The sequence below is a fragment of the Eptatretus burgeri genome, chromosome 11 (assembly GCF_056783735.1).
Source record: "Eptatretus burgeri isolate ZD-2024b chromosome 11, Ebu_testis_v1, whole genome shotgun sequence".
Lineage (NCBI taxonomy): Eukaryota > Metazoa > Chordata > Myxini > Myxiniformes > Myxinidae > Eptatretus > Eptatretus burgeri.
In genome coordinates, this window is record NC_140971.1 from 95,170,850 (window position 1) to 95,196,158 (window position 25,309).

A 25,309-nucleotide genomic window follows, 5' to 3' on the forward strand; every position below is an offset into this window, starting at 1 on the left:
ATCTTAGGTAACACCATTCAATTTCTGCACAAGATTTGAAGAAAGGATTTTACCCCCTCTACTCCGGTCTGGTTCCCACTGCTCTCAGCCATTTTTTGTTCCTATTCCCTCCTGTTTGTGGAATCTCCCTCCTGAGGCTGATCACCTTCCAATCCCACTCTTCCTGCCAGGGCTTCAAGCGATGCACCATTATCTCGTGTCACCCACCCCCCACCCCCCACTCATGATGTATTGTACCCCAATTAACTCCACCTAACCCAACTCTTACTTGCAGGTTACTATGCTTCCTCCACTCCTCTGTCCAGTCCTTTCCAGTTCATGCATTCCCTTGTTGTGTCCAACTGCCGGACTTTCAATATGTTGCCTTTTTTAACCCTCTGTCACCTCAATCTTGTATAAAATAGTTGCAACCATTTTATGCCTGTTCCGATGTATGTATATATATATATATATATATATATATATATATATATATATATATATATATATATATATATATATATATGTGTATATATATATATATATATGTATATATATATATATATATATATATATGTGTATATATATATATGTATATATATATATATGTATATATATATATGTATATATATATATATGTATATATATATATATGTATATATATATATATGTATATATATATATATATGTATATATATATATATGTATATATATATATGTATATATATATATATATGTGTATATATATATATATATGTGTATATATATATATATATGTGTATATATATATATATGTGTATATATATATATATATATATATGTGTATATATATATATATATATGTATATATATATATATATATATATATATATATATATGTATATATATGTGTATATATATATATATATATATATATATGTATATATTGTTGCGGTCTTCGCGCCCGCCGGCGTGCGGACGGCCACGTAACTCGAATCGCGGCACGTCGCCCACCGGACGGACAATCCAGTCGTGACCCTCTCGGACTAACGCCGGGAACCAGTCACGGGTGGACCTTTCGGTCACACCGCGATCGAGCCAATCAGCCCCCGCGTGGGATAGGGTTGCTCGCCAAATTCGACCTACCTAAGTACCCACGCGGAGGGTAGACCGGGCGATCGCACCTCGCCGCAGGTCGACTTCGGACACGGGCCACTTAAGCGACCCGTTCCGTACTATCAGAATAACCGAGCGGTGTTATCGTCGACCTCGACGGTTCGATTAATTATCGGGCGTATTCAGCCCACTACCAACCCTTTACGTGAAGCAAGATGAGGGTTCAATGGGGGAAAAGACGAAGCGAAGCGGAGAACAGTTCAACAATAAAGCACATTTATTCGCGACGAACGGAAAGCACACAAATACAATTCCACCAAATGCACACAAAAAAAAGAAAACACAATTCCATTTACACAAAAGCAAATATAAAAGTGAAAACACAGTGCAGAGCTAATACCGACTACCGAGCACACGGCAACACTTATACAATTCTACTTCACAGACGGCGCCGACAACACATACCCAAAACCAAGGAAAAGAAATACCCTCAAGAATGAGGTAGGCCTGGGGCCGAGACCGGGTCGGGCCTACCCGTCTGGTGATGAGACGCGGAGCGGCGATGGCCCCGCAACCCGCGGGCCTCGTGGACAGTGCCTGGCAGGGGGGTGGGAACGGGGCCCCCTTGGTCGCACTATCTCAGCGCGGGGGGAAACAGGAGGGGGTTGCTGATGCTCGGGGTATAGAGGATCTTTATTATGTGCGACGAGCGTCTCCACCTCGGCCAGGTCGCGCTGTCGGCCTCCCTCGGGTGCAGCTTCCTGCACAACGCGAGCACCCCCTCGTCTGGTGTCGCCGCCTTTCCACAGCTCCGTCCCCTCCGTTCCGACTCCAACGCACACGACGAGCAGCTCCACCGCCCGCGAAGTCTTGACCCTTGCTTCCGACTCTCCTCTTCTTGACCTCCGACCCGTCTCTGCTGACTCTCGTTCCTGTTCTGCTGACTCCCTTCTGACTGACGAACACCGTCCCTTTATCCCCCCGTAACTTCGCCTTTGACCCCTCCCTTGACCTTTCACCTCGCTCTCCCCATTGGCCCGAGAAAAAGTGGGCGTGAAGGCTTTTGATCCACAAATTTGCATATATCGATCGTTCTGGAGGCGGGGCCAAATCGCCCCTCGCTCACCGATTGGACGGCAAAAAGTGGGCGTGTGTCGTTTTTGATCCGTTTTTGAAGCAGAAAATCCGTGATTTTGTACACGCTGTTCAACGTGCGCCCTACACGAGTCCAGCATCGGTGCCCATGAGTGGCGCGAGATGACGGTGATGCGATGGTGGCGAGTTGTGACGGTAAAGGTCGTGGCGGTTGTGGTGAAGCGGCGTTGTGGTTGGTGGTTGTTGTTGTGGTTGTGATCATGGCGGTTGGTCCAAAATAAAGATAGTAAAAGAAGAACGGCTATCCTGAAGAGTCGCAGCACGTATAAATGACATGTATTCCCACTAGACAACGGGTTCGGGCCTAACTACACATGTACTTACCGAGATACCTCACCTAAGGGACCTGAATGGTGGTTTGCGAATCTGGTAACCACAACACTACCCTTCCTTTTACAGACTCGTCCCGAGTCACAAATTTTCGTGTGCCATCATGTGTAGTTTTCCCCTAGTACATTTTACCTACGGATCCCTGAGTGCGACATTCATGGTATTCGTGTCTCAAAATAAATAACCTGAGGGCTGCGTAACTACCTAAACAAACTCACTCACACGGACGACTTAAATAAAATTGCCGGCGCTAAGACATACATGCCGGGGGCGCACTCATATTTACAGTACATCTTAACCTTAACTTACAAATTTTACACTAAACCATGGCCCAGGATCATTGAACTCTGCAAAAGAAAAGCAGTTAGCAGGGAGCCAGGCTGCCCACATGCAGTCTCTGACTCAAACAATGCAGGTGACAGGGAACGTGGCTGGCTGCTCACACGCAGTCCAAGGCCTCCCTTTTGAACTGAACGCAGTGAACCACAACGGTGCATGGGCTGCACAACGCAGTCTCCGTGCCAGCTCAAGTGGCACACGCAATGAACACAACGAATGGATGCATGAACGGTTTGAACTGAATGCAGTGAACCACAACAGTGCATGGGCTGCACAAACGCAGTCTCCGTGCCAGCTCAAGTGGCACACGCAATGAGCACAACGAATGGATGCATGGACACAAACACGGTGCACGGGCCGCCACTGCAGGCCCGTGTTGTAGCTGCCAACAGGGCAGTTCTTGCAGCTTGCAAACTGTTGCTTTCTGATCCTGCCGCACATGGAAATGAACAGTGGGGGGGGGGGGGCAGAGCAAAATTGAACGGGGCTGGTGAACAGGGGCAGTGGGCATGGCATGGCAAAGGTGATCAGGCAAACACAGCCCGCAGAAGAAGGCCGCTGCAGGCAAACATAGCGGGCAGATGAACTGGCCGGCACAGGCCTTGAAGTACCACAGCTGCAGACGAAGTGGCCGGCACAGGCCTTGCAGCAACACAACAGCTGCCGATCAAGTGGGCCGGCACAGGCCTTGAAGTAACACAGCCAGCAGATGAAGCTGGCCAGCCTTTGCCGTTCAGTGGAGGTTGGTGGAGGGAGTGCGGTGGTGCTGGCCACTTGGAAGGCGGGCTCGGACCTACCTACCTGTCTCCCTCCCAACCTATCGCCTTTGCCTGTCACTGTACATACCCACTCCCTTAATTTGTGAAAAACCAATTTAGCCCCCTTAATTTTTTTTGTTTTTTTTTTATTTTTACTTCCCCACTATAAATCGTCCCCTAACCCCCTTTATCGTCCTTGTTCGGCTAACCTATCCTGTCACCTAGCCTACTCCCAACCCCTACGTTCCCTTCCCGGAGGGGAATAAGGGAGAGCTAGCGTCCTGTGTCGAGGCCCAACGAAGCCTCAGAATGGCCTCCCCAGAGTTCGGCGATCTAACCCAAAGTGGGTCCAGCGGCCCACAACGACAGCGAGGGGATGGATGGTGCGGAGGGGTACATCTCCTAATCTACCCTAACCATTTAACTGTTAAACTACCCCGGGGCTTTCAACAAGCGCCTCTCGCTAAACTATTGGTTCTAACAACCCAGATTCCCGTCGCCTGTGTTGGTGTCCTCACAATTTCGGGCCTCGCCCCCAATTTTCTCCTCCGTGCCCTCACACGGTCTCCTGGCTGGGACACGTGGCTCCCTTTGGCAGGCACGACCCTCTGCCGAATCTCCGCTATGGCACCCCGGGCACTACACTGCCTCCGAGCCTACCAGCTCCCTAACACCGGGAGTGCCCCCATGGCACCTCCCCTGAAACGCACACGTGGCAGGCCGGCCTCCCGGGCCCCTTTCCGAGGGTCACCCGTGCCCACAACACTGCCCCACGCGGCTGGCCGGCGCCCCGGCCCCCGCACCAAGCAGGCGCACCCGTGCCCACTACGCTATCCCGGCCCCCATGGGCCCTTGGCCTACCGCGGCCGACCTAGCCTGGTGCCCGGGGTACCCACTCAGCGATACTCACCTTTCGCAGCCACGCTCCCAAGCCCGTCAACAGGGCTCCTGCACCCCTCCAAATGGGTCTCGAGCCTACTTTCCCACCAACAACAAAACGACCTCCATTTTTCAATTTGACTAACCCCCTAACTCACTTTATACTGACCCCGGGGTCCCTTGGGCGGGAGTCACTCCTCCCCCCAATCACTCATCGCACCATGCATTCCCCATTCGCTCCACTCACACAGACCCGCTGGCCTCACTCACTCAACATGTACACGTACTCGCCTCACAACTCTTCAACACACTCACCGCTGAACTCTGCCATCCTTCTAACTACCTCCCCTAACTAACTCGTGCTCCCACGTCGTCCCTTAAACTAGTAGCACGTTCCTTTTAACACTACGTAGCTAAACTACGTCCCCGCTACACATCCACAAGTCTGTCACTGTCTCCAAATCAATCATTTTATTTCCCAACCTAAATCTGGCTACAATCCCTCTAACTAATCCATTCCACGGACTCCATGAGGACTTACCCCTGCCCCATGAAGTCGGTCTAACTAAGCTAACCCTTCCCCCTAACTAGTTTTCATCCTGTGCCCAGGGTAAGGGGGTCTTTCACCCCTTGCCCAGGAATCCTGTACACCCGAAAGTGAGGCTTGCCTTTTCTCTTTTCCATGCGCAGCACCTGCGCGGCAACTCAGAGCTCGCGCACTTTGCACCTGCCCGTGACGTCATGCAGCTGCACGTGTTCCTCGTCCCTCCTTGGACGGGACCATCCGGCAGAGATACCCCTCCTGCCGAATTCCAACCCCACGTGCAGCCATGACGTCACCGTGCGCATAAAAAAAAACACAAGCCACACGTCTCGAGGGGTTCCCCACGCGAACACATGTGCTTTGCCCGTTGGAGCTTTACACACACGATCGCGTGGAGAACCCGTCCGGTCCAAATCCATTTACCTGCCTAACTTTGTCCGTCCGCGGGATCGGCAAATCCACCGCGTGCGTTTCCGGACCGGGACTTCACTCTCGCAAGCGAGCACGTGGTGGTCTCGTGCGTTGCACAGCACGAACCGCGTGCTCACTGCTGGGTGAACCCGGCACGGTCCTCGAAACAACCACAGCCGCTACTCGGCTTTCGTTTCTCCCATGTCGCCGTCGTCGTCTCCATTCAACCCACGCACACCTGCGTGTTACGACGCACACAGTCCACACCATCACATTCACACCGGGAGATGCGGCTGCGTGCTCCCGCATGCCAACCGACATCTCCCTCTCATACCGCTCTCTCACACACACGGTCTCCCTTGCACACAGCGACCTTGCACACGGCCGTTCACTCACGCACGGTGCCTCACCACTCACACAAACCATACTACTTACACACGCGGGGGCACTCACGCGCGGTGCCTCACTCATACACACGACGACACTCACACACGCGGTCTCTTCCACACACGGTGCCTCACCCACACACGCGGGGGCACTAACCCGCGGTGCCTCACTCACACTCCGTGCCTCATCCACACACGGCGTGCTGGGAAGCACGTACTCCGGCACCATCGCCACCACACCACTCACACGTGGTGCCCTCACTCATACTGGCCGTTTCACTCACACACGGCCTCCCTCACACACGGTGCCCCATTCACACTCGGCGTGCTGGGAAGCACGCACTCTGGCACCATCGCCACCACACCACTCACACACGGGGTCGCTTCCACACACGGGGACGCACTCACGCCTTGCACCACACACACAGGGACAACCACACTGGGGATTCGTGTCCCCACAAGGGTCTCCGGGGCCTCTACACCCCCCAAGCTCTCCGTGCACCCGTCCACAGCACTCGTCCCCTCAACCTCGCAAAGCACGACCGAACTCACCTGGTCGTGACTCGCCCTCAAGGGGACATACTCCCTCCCCTCGTTCCTGGAGGAGGCCATCCAGGTGCTCGCACCGGGTCCCAACACGCTCCGCGAGCTCAACCCCATTGTCCTCCACTACCTCCGTGTGTGCGTGCGCGTCACTTACCCCGTCTTCATCGTGTAGTCTTCCCTCTATCGTTCCCATCTCCCGTGTCTCTGCCAACTCTTCACCCTTTACCTCCCTTGTCTCAACTATTATTTCTGTTGTTGTCACTCGTGTCTCGTCTCACACGTTTTGGTCTCCTCATTTAATTTTTCCCTTTCGGTCATCGTCACGACCCTCGCCCAACACGTTCCACGAATTATTTTTTCACCCGCCTCCAGCGCGGGCCTGTCAGCCGTTGCACCCCGACCCAGCTCGTTGCTCCACACGTGGAGTCGCCATTTTATCTCCCCGGTCACGGCCTTCATGCCCGCCTGCAGGCTTCGGCCCATGTTCTGCGTCTCACCCCGCAGCTTTTTCATTTCCTCCTTCATGTTTGTTTCCATTCCGTTCATTTTCGTATCCATCTTTTCCTTTATTTGCTGTGTATTCGCATCCATCGTCGGTTTCACTTCATTCATTTGCTTGTTCATGTCTTTCATTTCGTTTTTTCATTTCATTTGTGTTTGCATCCATTTTTTTCGTTCATTGCCGCCAGCATGGCGCATAGCTGGGCCATGTTGGATGCACTCAGCTGAGCCGTTTCGGCAAGGGTTGGGGAAGGGTCTTGGTGGAGAGGGGGGAGGTGTCATACACCGCGGCCGCTGCCGCACCCACCTCGGGCCCTGTTCAGTTGGGCGAGTCCGTGTTCCTGCACAATCAACATTTCCTGCTCGATTCCATCCTGGACCATGGACTCTACATTATTACACATATACATTTCTAATACCCCGGCTCCCGCCGCCTTGAGACGCCATCTTGCTTCTCGTGAAGGGTTAATTTGCTCGCTCGTAATTTGGAGGGAATCGGGGGTCGCTTCTCTCACCCCTGGACCGATTCCCGTGAATTTAGCCGGAGACAGGAGAGCCCGTTTTCCTGTTCTCCGATACCAGTGCCGCGAGGAGGGCGATGAATTTGTATCGCACGACCTGACACCAGTGTTGCTGTCTTCGCGCCCGCCGGCGTGCGGACGGCCACGTAACTCGAATCGCGGCACGTCACCCACCGGACGGACAATCCAGTCGTGACCCTCTCGGACTAACGCCGGGAACCAGTCACGGGTGGACCTTTCGGTCACACCGCGATCGAGCCAATCAGCCCCCGCGTGGGATAGGGTTGCTCGCCATTCGACTCCTACCTAAGTACCCACGCGGAGGGTAGACCGGGCGATCGCACCTCGCCGCAGGTCGACTTCGGACACGGGCCACTTAAGCGACCCGTTCCGTACTATCAGAATAACCGAGCGGTGTTATCGTCGACCTCGACGGTTCGATTAATTATCAGGCGTATTCAGCCCACTACCAACCCTTTACGTGAAGCAAGATGAGGGTTCAATGGGGGAAAAGACGAAGCGAAGCGGGAGAACAGTTCAACAATAAAGCACATTTATTCGCGACGAACGGAAAGCACACAAATACAATTCCACCAAATGCACACAAAAAAGAAAACACAATTCCATTTACACAAAAAGCAAATATAAAAGTGAAAACACAGTGCAGAGCTAATACCGACTACCGAGCACACGGCAACACTTATACAATTCTACTTCACAGACGGCGCCGACAACACATACCCAAAACCAAGGAAAAGAAATACCCTCAAGAATGAGGTAGGCCTGGGGCCGAGACCGGGTCGGGCCTACCCGTCTGGTGATGAGACGCGGAGCGACGATGGCCCCGCAACCCGCGGGCCTCGTGGACAGTGCCTGGCAGGGGGGTGGGAACGGGGCCCCCTTGGTCGCACTATCTCAGCGCGGGGGGGGAAACAGGAGGGGGGTGGCTGATGCTCGGGGTATAGAGGATCTTTATTATGTGCGACGAGCGTCTCCACCTCGGCCAGGTCGCGCTGTCGGCCTCCCTCGGGTGCAGCTTCCTGCACGACGCGAGCACCCCCTCGCCTGGTGTCGCCGCCTTTCCACAGCTCCGTCCCCTCCGTTCCGACTCCAACGCACACGACGAGCAGCTCCACCGCCCGCGAAGTCTTGACCCTTTGCTTCCGACTCTCCTCTTCTTGACTCTCCGACCCGTTCTGCTGACTCTCTCGTTCCTGTTCTGCTGACTCCCTTCTGACTGACGAACACCGCTCCTTTTATCCCCCGTAACTTCGCCTTGACCCCCTCCTTTGACCTTTCACCTCGCTCCCCATTGGCCCGAGAAAAAGTGGGCGTGAAGGCTTTTTTATCCACAAATTTGCATATATCGATCGTTCTGGAGGCGGGGCCAAATCGCCCCTCGCTCACCGATTGGACGGCAAAAGTGGGCGTGTGTCATTTTTGATCCGTTTTTGAAGCAGAAAATCCGTGATTTTGTACACGCTGTTCAACGTGCGCCCTACACGAGTCCAGCATCGGTGCCCATGAGTGGCGCGAGATGACGGTGATGCGATGGTGGCGAGTTGTGACGGTAAAGGTCGTGGCGGTTGTGGTGAAGCGGCGGCGTTGTGGTTGGTGGTTGTTGTTGTGGTTGTGATCATGGCGGTTGGTCCAAAATAAAGATAGTAAAAGAAGAACGGCTATCCTGAAGAGTCGCAGCACGTATAAATGACATGTATTCCCACTAGACAACGGGTTCGGGCCTAACTACACATGTACTTACCGAGATACCTCACCTAAGGGACCTGAATGGTGGTTTGCGAATCTGGTAACCACAACAATATATATATATGTGTATATATATATATATATATATATATATATATATATATATATATTTATATATATTTATATATATATATGTTTATATATATATATGTATATATATATATATGTGTATATATATATATATGTATGTGTGTGTATATATATATGTGTATATATATATATTTGTATATATATATATATGTCTATATATATATATATGTGTATATATATATATATATGTATATATATATATGTATGTATATATATATATATATATGTATATATATGTATGTATATATATATATATATATATATATATGTATATATATATATATATATATATATATATATGTATGTATATATATATATGTATATATATATATGTATGTATATATATATGTATGTATATGTATATATGTGTATATATATATATATATATATATATATGTATATATATATATATATATACACACACAGTCAACCCCCGCTTCATCGCGGTTCACCTATCGCGCCCCCGGTTCATCGCGGGTTTTCCCTTGGAACGTAACTAATTTTTTTCTGCGGATTCCCCCGGTACATCACGGTGATAATATATAAAATATAAATTATTTAAGCAATAAATTATAACGCGTGGTGCTCGACCAGTCACACAACGAGACAAAGTTTTGCTTGTGAACTACGAATATTTTCTACGTTTTTTTTTCTCCAAGCCCCACGATGCCGCCCAAATGCCCTGCACCTTCTAAGGCTTCTGGCAAGGAACCGAAGCGCCAGAGGAAGGTCCTGGGACGCTCCAGGAGAAGGTTAAGGTAAAGGTGCTCGATATATGCTTCGGGAAGGAAAAAGGTTTGCTGCCGTTGGACGAGCACTGCTCATACCCAGCACCTCAAAAATAGACCAGACCAGACTAGTCGATCTCCGGCACCTCAAACCCAATCACTGCCAAACCGACCAAACCAGACTAGTCGATCTCAGGCACCTCAAACCCACACCGACCAGACCAGATGAATCGATTTTCTGGGGGAGGCGTCCATTCATCGCGGATTTTCACTTAGCGCGTGGAGGTTTGGAACGTAACCCCCGCGAGAAACGGGGGATTACTGTATATATCACCTGGCCAATTGCTCCAAAATTTACTCGACCGCATTATTTTAACACATGTTACTAGTTGAACATCACTTCATTTTTTTAACCCTTTGAACCCTGAGCTCATTGGACATTTCAGCTCCACCAACCACCCTGGCCTTCCCTTGGGGAAAATCCGGCTGGTCAGGTATATGGAGGTTTGAATAGCAGCTGGTAAAATGGCCGCTGGTGTTCAAAGGGTTAGTTATTTTATCAAATCGATGTTAAAACCAAAAATATCACCGCTCTCTGGCTGCAGGGAGAGTTGCGCAGCTTGGCTTGCGCTTCGGCCATTCTTTGTCGAGAATCGAATCAATTGCATTTCATCACTTATATTGCACATGCAGGATGGAAATGATTATGCAAGGGGTCCATAGTTGCCACAAGACAACACCGAGTAGAAGTAGTCATTGCACGATCCAGTGTGACCTCAAGCAAGGAAATGAGGTCATTTGGCCCATCATTGCCTCGGTGCACTCCCGGGTTAATGTTTGCTCTGGCTTTAAACATACATCTTGATGGTTCACTGAATTGCAAGTCACCCAGTCTTAATCGGGTGACTCAACTTGTCATATTATTTGTCGATTACAAGGCCAAAAAGTAGGTTCCTGTTTTTCTGAACGAGCTTTTTAAAATACAACGTGGCCATATAAATGATTGAGCATCTGTTTCATTATTCCCTTCTCCGGCAAGTTTCATGCCAACAACTAATGAGTTTGTTTTCCACTGTTCCGTCGCACCTCTGTTCGGCTTTGGGTTCACATCTGCCGGGATCTCTGTGAGGCTGTGGGTGGACAGTTATTGTTTCGTATCGTTGGAGAATTTATGAAACTAAATATTACTCATTATGTAAGCTGATTAATTAAAAAAAAAATTTCTCCTTTTGCAGAACGAGTCACAAAAGATTAATGTGTACCTGAACCAATGATTTACTACATGTGATGACGTGTGGAATGAAAATAGAAAGAGGAGGGTGAGGGTGCACCGGGCTCAAGGGAATGATGATGATTTGGAAGTCTGGTCCGTTGATTCGTAATTACTTTGCGGCCTTGTCATTTTCTCCAGGCACCTGCACAACTCGAGCCATGCCCTGCCATTTGTTATCGTGTCTGAAGAAGCCATTGCCAAGGGGATCCGTAGGATCGTGTGTGTGACTGGAACGGAGGCCCAGAAGGTGGAATTTTGAACCTTCTGCTGCGTCTACATTCAGCGTATATGGTGTACTCTTACCGCGCCTCCATCAGCAGGTTTCAGCCATTCGTGACATGCCTCAGTCTGGGTTGTATCTCCTTTTAGCGGCATGATGTCATCACGTTCTTTTTGTGGGCACTGTAATGGTGGACGATGTGGATCGCATTCTCTTGTTCTTGTTGTTGCTTATTTACCTTGTGTGGTATAATTGGTGTCCAAAGTGGATGACCTGGGATGAGGACTGCATGGAAGATGATCTGCATTGCCCAAATATTTGAATGGAAAGGCGAAAACGTCATTGGTGACGATGAGCGTACCCAGGCCCGGCCCAGAAGGCACAAAAGCTTAAACCTGGGCTGGATTTTTGTCATCGGACCACAAATTATGGTCAATGGAGATGCAACCGGGATCTGTCCCAAATGACTCGAACCTGCAAATGGAGATGAGGCATAAGCAATGATTGCAATAATCGATTTATCATATCTGTCACTGTGTGGAAATTATTGACTGCCCCTCCCCACCTCCACCCCTCCCCACCTCCACCCCTCCCCACTTCCGCCCATCACCACCTCCGCCCCTCCCCACCTCTGCCCCTCACCACCTCCACCCCTCCCTACCTCTGCCCCTCACCACCTCCACTCCTCCCCACCTCTGCCCCTCCCCACCTCTGCCCCTCCCCACCTCTGCCCCTCCCCACCTCTGCCCCTCCCCACCTCCAATCCTCACCACCTCCGCTCCTCCCCACCTCCACTCCTCACCACCTCCGCCCCTCCCCACCTCTGCCCCTCACCACCTCCAATCCTCACCACCTCAGCTCCTCCCCACCTCCACTCTTCACCACCTCCGCCCCTCCCCACCTCTGCCCCTCCCCACCGTCCTCCACTCCTCACCACTTCCACCCCTCCCCACCTCTGCCCCTTACCACCTCCGCTCCTCACCACCTCCACTCTTCACCACCTCCGCCCCTCACCACCTCCACTCCTCACCACCTCCGCTTCTCTCTTACCCCACCCTCCCCTCCCCTCCCAACTTCCCTCCATGCATGCCAGTCAGGGCTCTTTTTCATTTTTTTTCATCTATCTCTATCTCTCTCTCTCTCCCCCTCTCCTTCTCTCTCTCTTTCTCTCTCCCCCTCTCCTTCTCTCTCCCCCTCTCCTTCTCTCTCCCCCTCTCCTTCTCTCTCTCTCTCTCTCTCTCTCTCTCCCCCTCTCCTTCTCTCTCCCCCTCTCTCTCTCTCTCTCTCTCTCTCTCTCTCTCTCTCTCTCTCTCTCTCTCTCTCTCTCTCTCTCTCTCTCTCTCTCCTTCTCCTTCTCCTTCTCCTTCTCCTTCTCCTTCTCCTCCTTCTCCTTCTCCTTCTCCTCCTCCTCCTCCTCCTTCTCCTTCTCCTTCTCCTTCTCCTTCTCCTCCTTCTCCTCCTTCTCCTTCTCCTTCTCCTTCTCCTTCTCCTTCTCCTTCTCCTTCTCCTTCTCCTTCTCCTTCTCCTTCTCCTTCTCCTTCTCCTTCTCCTCCTCCTCCTCCTTCTCCTTCTCCTTCTCCTTCTCTTCTTCTCCTTCTCTTCTTCTCCTTCTCTTCTTCTCCTTCTCTTCTTCTCCTTCTCTTCTTCTCCTTCTCTTCTTCTCCTTCTCTTCTTCTCCTTCTCTTCTTCTCCTTCTCTTCTTCTCCTTCTCTTCTTCTCCTTCTCCTTCTCTTCTTCTCCCTCCCCCTCTCCTCTCTCTGTCTCTGTCTCTGTCTCTCTCTCTATCTCTCTCTCTCTGTCTATCTCTCTCTGTCTATCTATCTCTGTGTGTCTCTCTCTCTCTCTGTGTCTCTCTCTGTCTCTCTCTGTGTCTCTCTGTGTCTCTGTCTATCTCTCTCTGTCTCTCTATCTCTCTCTGTCTCTCTGTCTCTCTATCTCTGTGTCTATCTCTATCTCTCTCTGTCTATCTATCTCTGTGTGTCTCTCTCTGTATCTTTGTCTCTCTGTCTATCTCTGTGTCTCTGTCTCTCTATCTCTGTGTCTATCTCTATCTCTCTCTGTCTATCTATCTCTGTGTGTCTCACTCTGTATCTTTGTCTCTCTGTCTATCTCTGTGTCTCTGTCTCTCTCTGTGTCTCTCTGTGTCTCTCTGTGTCTCTCTGTGTCTCTCTGTCTCTGTGTCTCTCTGTGTCTCTCTGTCTCTCTCTGTGTCTCTCTGTGTCTCTCTGTGTCTCTGTCTCTGTCTATCTCTCTCTGTCTCTCTATCTCTCTCTGTCTCTCTATCTCTGTGTCTATCTCTATCTCTCTCTCTGTCTATCTATCTCTGTGTCTCTCTCTGTGTGTCTCTCTGTCTCTGTCTCTGTCTCTCTCTCTCTCTTTCTCTCTCTTTCTCTCTGTCTCTCTCTGTCTCTGCCTCTCTCACACACACTCGCATAACAGTGGGTTGATATCGAATGTGGGCGGTGACATATCCATCTACGCATCAGCGTCAAGTTCTACTTTGTCGTTAATTTAAACGGGACAAACTTTCACTGTGGATGTAGTCAGAGCTGCAGCAATGCAGGCATGACCCTTGAACTCCCAACCCATCCCATCAAGGGTGATGCAGAGATATAAATCAATGTTGCACTTCTTAAGCTGGGAGGTGTCTGTGTGTGTTGTTTGATTCCAACCACCCTCCGTTAACATCCACCAGCTAATGCTGGCACATGGGTTCCCACGTTAAGGTCCAGCCGAGGGACAGCACACTTTGTGATGCAACGCCCTGCGTGGGAAACACCACGATGGCACTTTCTAGTTGGGAAAAGAATCATAAAACCCAGGCCAGACAGCTGTAAGGGGTATGTGCTACCTGTGTACCATCCTGTCAGACATGGTTACATACAGTGTAGACTAATTTAAGTGTGATATCAGTTGAGTGTGTTATGTGGTGGAGCACCACAAACACCGTGTGGTTAAACTTGCAAACAAATCGGTTTAATATCAAGGATTGGAAATGCTGTGAATTGTTCCTGGCAGGCGTTGCGTAAGGCCGAGGCATTTACTCGCAGCATTGCGGAACTTGCCGAAAGGGTGAAAAGCCAGAATGCTCCGAACAAGGAGGTACAGAAGGAGATTGCCGAACAGGTGGAGGTGAGTCATGGTGTGAGACCGCCATGCTTGTTGTGTGGTCGTATGGCAGCTTAGCTGCCGGGGTAGCTATCATTTCTTGAAGCGCAACTGTGTCGCTGATGCAGTGCCCCTCTACCAGTACACACACACACTGGAACTGGTACTCATTTCGCCGACCTCGGAAGGATGACAGGCGCCATGCTTGTGATGATGCGAGGATCGTTTTGTTTATCTTGTTTAACTCGTGCAAGTGTACAACAACAGGGAAGACTGTCTTTAAAACGATGCACATTTGTCTTTTTTTTTCTTTTTTTTTTTTTTACAATATGAACATAACCAGATATTTAGATGTTGAAAGTTAACTCAAAAGGAGTTGAGATGGGAAGTCTGTTCGTGACCGGCTTTCCTTTACATTTCAAATTGTTCGTGTTAGCTCCTGGGCCCAGCTGTGATTCCCCAGTGGCGCAAGGACTCGATGCGTGAGCAGTTACACAGGTTGAAGAAGGCCATGGATGACTTGGATCGTGCCAACAAAGCTAACTTGCAGAAAAAGGTGAGACGATGTCAACAAAACAGGAAGTTCTCATTCTTTTTTTGCCCCCTCTAATATTGGAGTAAAAATCCACCTTCTTAGGTTTTCTATGCTCTATCGTGTAGGTCCCGGAACCATGGTCTGATCAATGGCACAAAAGTGTTTTTTAATTTAAAAAAGCAAAATATAGAATGTTGTCGTGGGGGGGGGGCTTGCGTGGGGAGGGGGGTGGCGTTGCAAATCTTCACATGATCATATGTTGTAATGAATTCTGTTGTACTGATTGCATCTTTCTCTCTGCTCATTTGACAATATCTGAGCCTGGCCGATGCTACGAGGACATTGCTATCATGTATATGTGTGTTCGTGCGTGTGCGCCCATGCACACCCACACACACGTGTTCTCGAGCCAGCCATAATATAACACATCTTGTGCATGAATCACCGCACCTTGATGTTGTTTTTTTTTATGGAGCAATCACATCTCAAGGCCAGACTGAACAGGTGTCGTCCTGTTAACGGAACTAAATCTGGCTCACAAGCGATGGACTGTCTTTGTTCTCATCGTCGTCCTTCATTGTACTCACTGCATCATTGACAATGTGAATGGCAAATAATATCTGTGATAACCGGTTAATTTTGGTGCAGTTGAGGGTCATCGATTCTCAAAGTTCAGCTCGTACGGTTCAGAGGGGCAGCAGTTCGTTCGGCGATGCTGGAGGAAATTCCACCCCGACTGCACGGATCGGTACCATCTGTTATCTGCAGGACCAGATGGTGTGGATTTTCTTAATTTGGTCATTGTCTTTTTTTATCACAGGTTTTGGATCGGACTCGCCAAGTGATCGAGAGCGAGCCGGACAAGACCGTCGTGGTGCTCGAGATGGAAGAAGGTGCACCAGCCAAGGTGCTTGAGTGTGGGTTTTTGGGGGTTTGTTAAGATGGGTAAGGGTGGGAATGCAATTGGAATGGCAAGAATATAATCTTTAAAAGAAGCATTGCAAGTCTGTTGAACCCAAATATCGACGTTGCTCGTCCCATTGATCTGAGTGTTGATTCCTTTTATAACCTGGTGTAAATTTCAGGGCCTGTGGCTTTGTTTCTTTTAACATTCTTTGATTTGTTATTTTGGCAGGCACTCAGTGAGGCCCTGAAGCTTTTCAAAAGCCTCTCTCCACAGACATCTGTCATGCTGTTCAGTGTAGATTCCGATGTGGGGAAGATCACTTGCCTTTGTCAAGTCCCTGAAGTAAGCGCTACTGGGCACACCGACTCGTTGAAACTGCTAATGGTGCACTCGGTTGTTTCTCATGATTTCTCACGAAGAAAGTGTCCTTTAGAGTCTAATGACACCAATTGTGTGGACCGGTCGTTGTGTCGGCTTCTCTCATTCAGGAAGTCCCCCATCATCCGGAAAACTAAACAAACCGTGGAATCGTGTTTGGAAGTACACTGACATGTTGCCTCTTTGCACAACACTAAATTCAACGTGAAACCAAATTGGTGTGAATACCTTCGACGAGGTTGATAAAAGTGCGGGTTCCGTATGCTTAGATTGACACAAAACAGGCCGTGGACGCAGACGAGAGAACATCATGCACATGCGCACGCTGGTGACTGTGGTTTTATAAAGTCACTCCTCAGCATGGTGATCCACCTTAGCTTTTAAGCTTCGTGTTGGCTTCACGGTTAAGGCGGCTGCCTCAAGATATTAGAGTCTCCAGTTTGAGCCCCTGTCGTGCCGTTGAAATAACACCTGGTGGGTTGACTCGGTCTGTCATCCTTCCGAGGTTGGCAAAATGAGTACCAGCTTACTGCATCAGCGGCACAGCCGCGCTTCCGGAAAATGATGCAACCAGCAGCCACAGGCTGCACATGAAACAACAACAACCACCTTGGCTTTGCACAAACTTCAGAAGAGTTTTACTCCTTCATATCGCTTGCAGCTTCTTTGTTTCATTACAGGAACAAAGCTTGTAGAAGAGCAAGGTAGAACTGACAGTGGGACAAGCGTTAAGGGAACGAATGAACAGGAAAAGAGGAGCGTGATGAGGGGAGGAAATACTGAAAATAGCAAGTTAGATGGTTGGGTTAGGAAAGGTTAATGGGGGTAATAAAAGATGATGTGTCAGAATTTGGGATGAGAAGAGATGGCGGTGCACTTGAAACCCTGGAGGGAAGAGTGAGACAGGACAGCCTCTAGAAGGTGGTTCTTTCAATGGGAGAAGTGAGGAATAAGAGTTGAGGTGTGCAGTCTGCCTGGATTTTGGAAGTTTAACCAGAAGGGGGTTACTGGAAGTTGTAGACATCCTTGAATAGATACGGAGTGTCTGAGGACGGAGAGCATCGGGAGCGATATCGTAGATTGGTGGAAAACGTGCAGACCACCGACCTGCTTGTGATGTGAAAGAAACAGATCTTTTGCTTCGGCCTCATTGCAGGAGATTCCATGATGTTACGATGTTATCAACGTAAAACGGTCCCCATAGCGACCCACAGGTCAACCTGAACCGTAACACAACTAATTGCCTGTACATGAGGGGCAATGGAAATACTGCTGCAGGTGATGCAAGACTTCGTGCACCGTTTTACAAAGTTTTACTTTTGTGAAGATCGGCCATATATTTTGAAGATATTGGAGGACTTTAGAATCGGTCAGAATTGTATGGCCTATTGTTTTGGTAAATGGAGGAGGGGACATGGGGATGGGAGGAGGGAAGGGGAGGTTGGTGGGGGGGGGTGCTTGGACCTTCAAAAGTTTTCCAAAGCAGATGTTTGCAAAGGTTCAATTGGCCTATTGTGAATATGCTGTTCGTGGAACGTTTTGAACACCCCTTGTAAATCACGTCATGATTTTGTGGGGGACACTGCTTATGGAAATGAAGCGTGCTTGTACTGTGTACCACTCCTTTTATGTCTCTCAACAGGCGGTCACCACAAGAGGCCTGAAAGCGCACGAATGGATCCAGCACATCGTGGCCCTGTTAGATGGTAAAGGAGGAGGCAAGGAATGTTCGGCCCAAGCCACAGGCCGGAACGTGAGCTGCGTAAACCAGGCGATAGAGCTGGCACAGGAGTTCGCTCAACTCAAGGTTGAAGCATAGGATGAAATCCGAGCTCATCTAGAAACCATCGTGCTCGATTGTTTAACTCTTGGTCACGAGCTGTTCTGACTCCACAGTCATGATGGCATGAGGTTGTGGGTATGGCATGCAGAGAATGCAGAATCTGCTGGGTTGTCTTGAAAGTGATTCTCGGGATCTCGTCCCTCTCACTCTACATTTTGTCTATACTTGAATATAGCATTTTCACCTGAGCATGTTGTTCAGGAAATATACCATTGTCATAATATGGATGTAACATGGTTTCTGGAGCCACTTACCTTTAACCGATGTTCCCTGTTCTTTCTTTTTCTTGCTCCTTTTGCAAAATAATGTTCAGTACTTGTTGGGATAATGGATACCACTTATCATGGAATTAAATTGTTGTTAATTATATTTGGCTGCTGATCTGCTTTGTGTATCGTTAAAAGACTCGCTGTTCTGTTGAATCGTGCAGTGAGAATTGCAACGATGGAATTGTCGTAATGTACACAGTACTGTATTTAGATATTCTGGTGCACTTGTGTAATGGTGCAGTGAATATGCTAGGTTCGAATAAATGGGATTGTAAGGTCATCCCCACGTTTTATTATACGAAGGTCGAGTCTCATGGAAGAGCTCGATGACAAAGGGACAGAACAGGTAGACGAGGTACAGAGAAAATTAAAAGGACAATGAAGCTGGGTCTGCCGTCGGAGTTGGAATTCCTAATCATCATAAAATTGAGTGAATCGGTTGCATTTTGAAATTTGATTCGAAGTGCAGAACTCTTAAATGGGGGAGTTTTGTCGATGCGTTTGAAATTTGCGAGGTATTCGCACAGGTGTAATTTCCTATTTCCATTGCCAAAATGTCAGGAGGATATCGATGAATCGCCTGAGATATGCACGCCACTTGAAAGCGTTATTTGACCAGCGTTTTGATTTTCGTGCCCACGACGAACACTCTCCCCCCACAACCGTTCAATACCATCGGCTTCTCACCTGTCAAACCACCGGTCTCTGTGGAGACTGCCGCCCCACGCGCTTCCAGCATCGGGCTTATCGAGTCGTTTGCCCCACTTGTTGTCTCAGCTCTTTGATCATATTGTGAAACAACTTTGATTCCTGATCATGAATTGCTTTTAGAGCCTTTGACAATGATCTGAGTTTGTCGAACACAAAATTACTTAATTATTAATTTCATTATCCATTCATAGTTCGAAGACTCTTTGGATATTGACGTCACTCATCCATTATTATGAATGTCCCACAAAGTTGTTCTCATCGTCCAGACACTTGACGTTCCTCTCGATGTGTGCGGAGGTATCACCAGGGGGCGCAAAAGGTAAGATATTCAATTGTTCTTTAATTTTTTTTTAAACAATCAGAGGAAGTTTATGATTAGTTATGTTGAATGTTTTAGATTCATCATGAGTTTGGCTGCTTGATTGCCATCTTTCAACAATGTTAAAAGGCAGAAAAATAGAAAAGGGAGAAAAATATTGGAAATGAAATTGAGGGTTTTGGTTTACGGTGGATTTCCACATGTGAGCATTTTTTTTTTTTTTTACAAACAAAGTTTTCATTCGTGTGCAATTTCCTGTGGATTGTGGGAATTCCTGGGTAGCTTTTGGAGTTTCACTACCATTCAGTGTAACTCAATAAGGAGGCTGGATTTGCTCTTTATCCAGCAGTGAACAAAAATTGGAGTTAAGGTTCGATTTCCTTTCGTGATTTTATACATCATTATCTGATGTGTGTATATATATATATATATATATATATATATATATATATATATATATATATATATATATATATATATATATATATATATCTTGTTCTAACCACTCACTCACTGACTGACAGATATTAAAGTTCGGTACCTTCTTGGTGATGTACGAAAGCTGAAATTTTGCGTACCGACAGACATCGAAGCTGATACACGGGAAAAATCACAAAACCGTTGGAAAGAGTCTGCAAATGAAAAAAATAAATGCAGGTGAGTGACCGGAGACAATGGGGAACCACGGTTCGTGATTGCTTACAATGTGAAGGCATGCCCCCTAATTTAATGTGCCATGCCCCAAAACCATATGCTAGCAAATACCACCTGTCACTTCACTGATTGGAATACGAAGAGAGAGATAGAGTGGGGAGTGGGTGGGGGGGGGAGTGTGGGGCTAGGAAAGGAAGGAAGAGTGAGGAAGGGGAGAGGGAGGGGGAGTGAGCAAAGATTATGTTATGTTATGCTCCATGATCACTCACATATACACATACACACACACACTTCCATGTATTTACATCACTAGTACGGGCCCATAGGGGCAGGCCCATAGGTGCGTGCCCGTAGGTGAGTGCCAGTATGTGCAGCCCTCTCTCGCCCCCTCTTTCTCGCCCCCTCTTTCTCGCCCCCTCTTTCTCGCCCCCTCTCTCGCCCCTCTCTCTCGCCCCCCACCTCTCCCCCTTTCTCACCCCCTCTCTCTCCCCCTCTCTTGCTCCCCCTCTCTCCCCCTAGTCTCGCCCCTCCTCTCTCGCCCCTCTCTCTCGCCCCCACTCTCATCCCCCCCCCTCCCGTCCCCTCTCTCGCAGATATTGGTCGACAGATAAATGGCCGTAACTTGGGAACCACTCGTCCGATTAATATCAAACCTTGAAAAGGCACATCCACGAGTCCCCAGCAATATTCCTGGCAATATTAATCAAATCGGACCGTCAATCGTGCAAAAAATAAATAAATAAACATTAATTGTGACGTCATTCGTGATGTCATAGCACCGTCTCTTGTCATTGATTGACAGATAAATGGCCGTAACTTGGGAACCGCTCGTCCGATTGACATCAAACCTCGAAAAGGCACATTTGCGGGGCCCTGGCAATATTCCTGGCAAGTTTCAATCAGATCGGACCGGTGGTTGTCGAGAAACGGCGGTCACAGACAAACAAACAGACAGACAGACACACACACACAGATTGCTGGAATTATAGATAGATAGATAAGTTCCTAGAAAATATTTTAAAAAACGATGTTTCAATAAAATAAATGCGTTCCTGACAGAAAAAAAAACAATGAGTGGAAATTTTTCAAAGTTTCTTTACTTTCCCTAATCGTCCCATTATGTTAATTGTTTGTTCATTAAATTTGATCTTTAACTTATTTTGCCTTCCTAACTCCGGAGATTCCCCACAGAGAACCCAGCCGTGGCCTTCTTCATGGCGATCCCATTGGTCAATTACTTGGCGAAAAATTTTTTCGCCAAGTATGTTGGTTTGTCGCGTCTGTCTCTGTCTGTCTGTCTGTCTGTCTGTCTGTCTGTCTGTCAATTTTTGGTCACAGTTTTCAAGCAATCCTTCTGAAATTTTTTTTTGTGTACGTCGGTGACTGGCCAAGGATAGCGACGATTAATTTTCGTGAAGGTCCGGATCCAGATGTGAGAATATTTTACGTGATTCTTCACCGTTGAGAGATTGGGCCAAAAACGAATGTATAGCACGATATCTCAAGAAGTTGTGAACGGATTTGGTTGAAACTTGATGGACAGGTTGGGTGTGCGATGAGGAAGAATTGATTCGATTTTGGTGAAGATCTGAATCCAGATCCTGATACGAGAATTATTTAATTTTGAAGTGATTCTTCACCATTGAGAGATTGGGCGAAAAACGATATACAGCATGATATTTCAAAAATTGTATTTGGCCCGATATCTTCTCATGCATCAGGCATTATTTGGTGGAGGTATGTGATCTACCGAGTGCCCATCTAGTTGAACACATATTTACAGGCAAAACGCACAGGAAAGCAAACTTAACCCGAACATGTATTCCCCTTACACATACTGAATTGGACAAAAGACATATTGCCATCATTCAATCCGGGAATAAGAGACAAGAACTATTGAGAAGCAAGAAAAAACGGAGCATTGGGGTCGACTCCTCTCACCTCACCCAATCCAACAGGGCTGGTCATGGTCAGGTCAGGTCAGGTCTGGGAGCATGTACCGGAGCAGCATGTCGCTGCGTCAACCTGCAGGAAACACGAGGAACATGGTCGGCCCATTGGCTTCCTTCACTCATGAGGCTCTCTTGCTGAGAGAATCTGGTGAACAGGATCAGCATCAGGAAAACGAGCGACATGTCCATATAGCTGCATCTGACGCTCACGGACTATGCAGGTAACAAATCTCATTTGAGTCTCTCAGCAACCGCTCTTTGGACACAAAGTCCGACCAGCGATAGCCAAGGATTACCCGAAGAGACCTGGTACCAAAGGAATAAGTCTCCATGTCAGATCCCTCTTCAGAGTCCAAGTCTCACATCCATAGAGCAAGACTGGAAGCACCAAGGACCTGAAGACTGGGACTTTCGTTGTCCTGCACAGGTACAGACAGTGCCACACCCCATGATCTAGTGAATCCATGACTCCCCAGGTATGACCCAGATGTCTGTTGACCTCTGGCTCAGAACCAGCAGAGACATATCACTGCTAAGGCAAGTGAATCTCTCCATGACCTCAATATCCTCACCACAAACAGGTACAGACAAGATAGCAGCATCCAAGATGTCATTGAAAGCCTGGATCTTAGTTTTGATCCAGGAAACCCGTAATCCCAGTGGCTCTGACTCCTCATTCAGCGCCTCAAGGGCCCACAAAAGGATAGCTAGAGTTTCCGCAAAGATGACTATCATCTGCGAAATCAAGGTCAGAGATCTTGAGATTCCCAAATGATGCAACGCAGTTTGATCTCTCCGACATCCTCCCTAGAATCCAGTCCACACAAGCGCTGAAAAGTGTGGGGACCAGTACACACCTCTGACGAACTCCAGTAACAACTGCAAATAAGTCGGAGAATCTTACAGCACTCTCAGTACCAGAGTATAGTTCAGACATCAGGTTGATCAGCTTTGGTGGCACCTGGGCCAGTCCAAATATAATTGGGGGGGGGGTGGGTGGTGGATTGGAAGAGACTGATGGGCTATTGAAAGGATTGGAAGTAGCAGAGGAGGGAAAGACATCACATTGGGGATACACAAACGAACCTCAACGCATGTCCCCCAAACCCTCAGATAATGCACTAAGGTCTACCTGCCACATAAACTAATGAAATAACTAATTTTCAGGACATCCAACATGTATTCGAATGCCTTCCTCCAGGGTACATTTCCAAAACCATATATATATTGTTTCGAATCTGGAAAGCATGATCACACTCAACATTCAGGTCCTTTAGCTCAGTTATTTCGGTAAGTATGTGTTTTATAGATAGCTCCCCTTCCCTTGTCTAGTGGGTAAATCAATGTAAATGTGCTGTGATTAATTTTAATAGTTAGGAGTTTTATCGGAATTATTTCAAGAGAAGAACAATGCTGCAGCGGAGAATGACCACCTCCGCCCCGAGATTCTGAGACGTAAACAAGAATGACGGTTAGAAAAAGGCTGCAGAGAAGAGCAACGATCCCCCGTCCTGAGATTCTCCACGAGCTGAGGAGGGGGAGCGCGCCGGAGCGCATAAAAGGAAGAAAAGGAGCCAGCCAGTGAGTGAGAAGGAGTGAGCAGAGGGCAGTGAACAGCGAGCCAGCCAGAGAGGAGAAGCGAAAGGCAAGCGAGAGAGAAGCCAGCCAGTGAGAAGTGAGGAAGGAGCGCTGATCTTGCTGGAGCGCTCACCATGTTGGAGCGCTCGTGTTGCGGGAGCGCTTGTATCCAAAGGCCTGGACTGGTCTTGCCGCTGCCGTCTGGAACGTCTTCTTCCTCCTCCTCCTCCTCCTCCTCCTGAAAGACCATCCGCCGCCAGAGCCGGAAGGGTTGCGTACCGTCTCCGGAGTGAATGGAGTCGAGGTTTTGGTGGCCGGGACGGGCGCAAAACCGAGTCATCCTGAAGACCGCACGAGGCGGACAGGTCCAAAATAGATCCTGGTCTCAGCTCCACTATCCTCCGAGCTGAAGGCCAAAATAAAGGCATCAGCCACCACTTCTTGTGTGTGTGTGTGTGTCCGTGGGCCCGTCCTCTAAGTAGTAAACTGTTAAGTGCTTGTGCCTGTACATACGTGCATTGTCTGATATTCGGTTTAATTCTGCCTCTTACGTGCTCCCCTAATTCCCCCCATTATTGTTGAATAAATACCCGATTGTTAAATGTATCAGCTCGTTTTGTGTTTCTTTCATTGGTTCGACATGACGCGTGATTGAGGATTAGTAAAAGCTATTACGGCCCTAAGGGGACATTTGGACCGACGGTTCTTGGCGATTAAACCGCTCGGAATCGCACACAGAACGAGCGCGCTAAGCGGCTCGTTTTCGTACGAGTTCCATCGAGGGTGAATTTCCCCGGTAGTTGGACCACGTGGGTATTTAGGTAAATTGAAATTGGCAATCGACCCTAGCCCACGTGGTCTATCCATTGGCGAATTTCGGTCCGATAGAGGGCCCGTCGACTCCGGACTTATCCGGGGCGACGACCTATACATTCTGGACGATCGGTCAGGCCGACTTGCAGCTCCATCTCGCGATCGTGCTCGCGGCCTATACCCGGCCCCGCAACAATATATAGAAATATATATGTATATGTATATATGTATATATATATATATATATATATATGTATGTATATATATGTATGTATATATATGTATGTATATATATATGTATGTATATATATATGTATGTATATATATATATGTATGTATATATATGTATGTATATATATGTATGTATATATATGTATGTATATATATATATGTATATATATATATATATATATATATATATATATATATATATATATATATATATATATATATATATATAATATAACCAGTCTCGGTGGCATAATGGTTTGAGCGTCAGCTCTGAGGCAGGTCGCTCAGTGGTTTAAACCCCAACTGAGACATTCCAAAGACATTATTAAAGAAAATGATACATGTTGCTTCGTTTGATGCTGGGAAGGCAATAGCAACCCAACCAGTATAACCCTTGCCAATAAACTGCTTCGGCAGCACCAACACTCTGTAAAGAGTACGATACATCAAAATCCAGGTCAAGAAGGTCATTCTAGTATTCCATAGGCA

At 48.0% G+C, this 25,309-nt stretch overlaps 1 protein-coding gene across 3 annotated transcripts in view; it reads left to right on the forward strand.

The window, feature by feature from the left end:
* Nucleotides 1-18,842, forward strand: part of AARS1 (alanyl-tRNA synthetase 1) — a 143,419-nt gene extending 124,577 nt beyond the window's left edge. For 2 of the 3 annotated variants that reach the window (XM_085847472.1, XM_085847471.1), the window contains exons 16-21: nt 11,441-11,549; nt 14,541-14,654; nt 15,067-15,186; nt 15,986-16,072; nt 16,301-16,414; nt 18,093-18,842. In XM_085847472.1, the coding sequence (XP_085703598.1) occupies nt 11,441-11,549; nt 14,541-14,654; nt 15,067-15,186; nt 15,986-16,072; nt 16,301-16,414; nt 18,093-18,269 (721 nt within the window). In that variant the 3' untranslated portion in view covers nt 18,270-18,842. The remainder of the gene's footprint in view (nt 1-11,440; nt 11,550-14,540; nt 14,655-15,066; nt 15,187-15,985; nt 16,073-16,300; nt 16,415-18,092) is intronic. The other variant, XM_085847474.1, reaches the window with a different exon arrangement.
* Nucleotides 18,843-25,309: the final 6,467 nt, after the last annotated feature.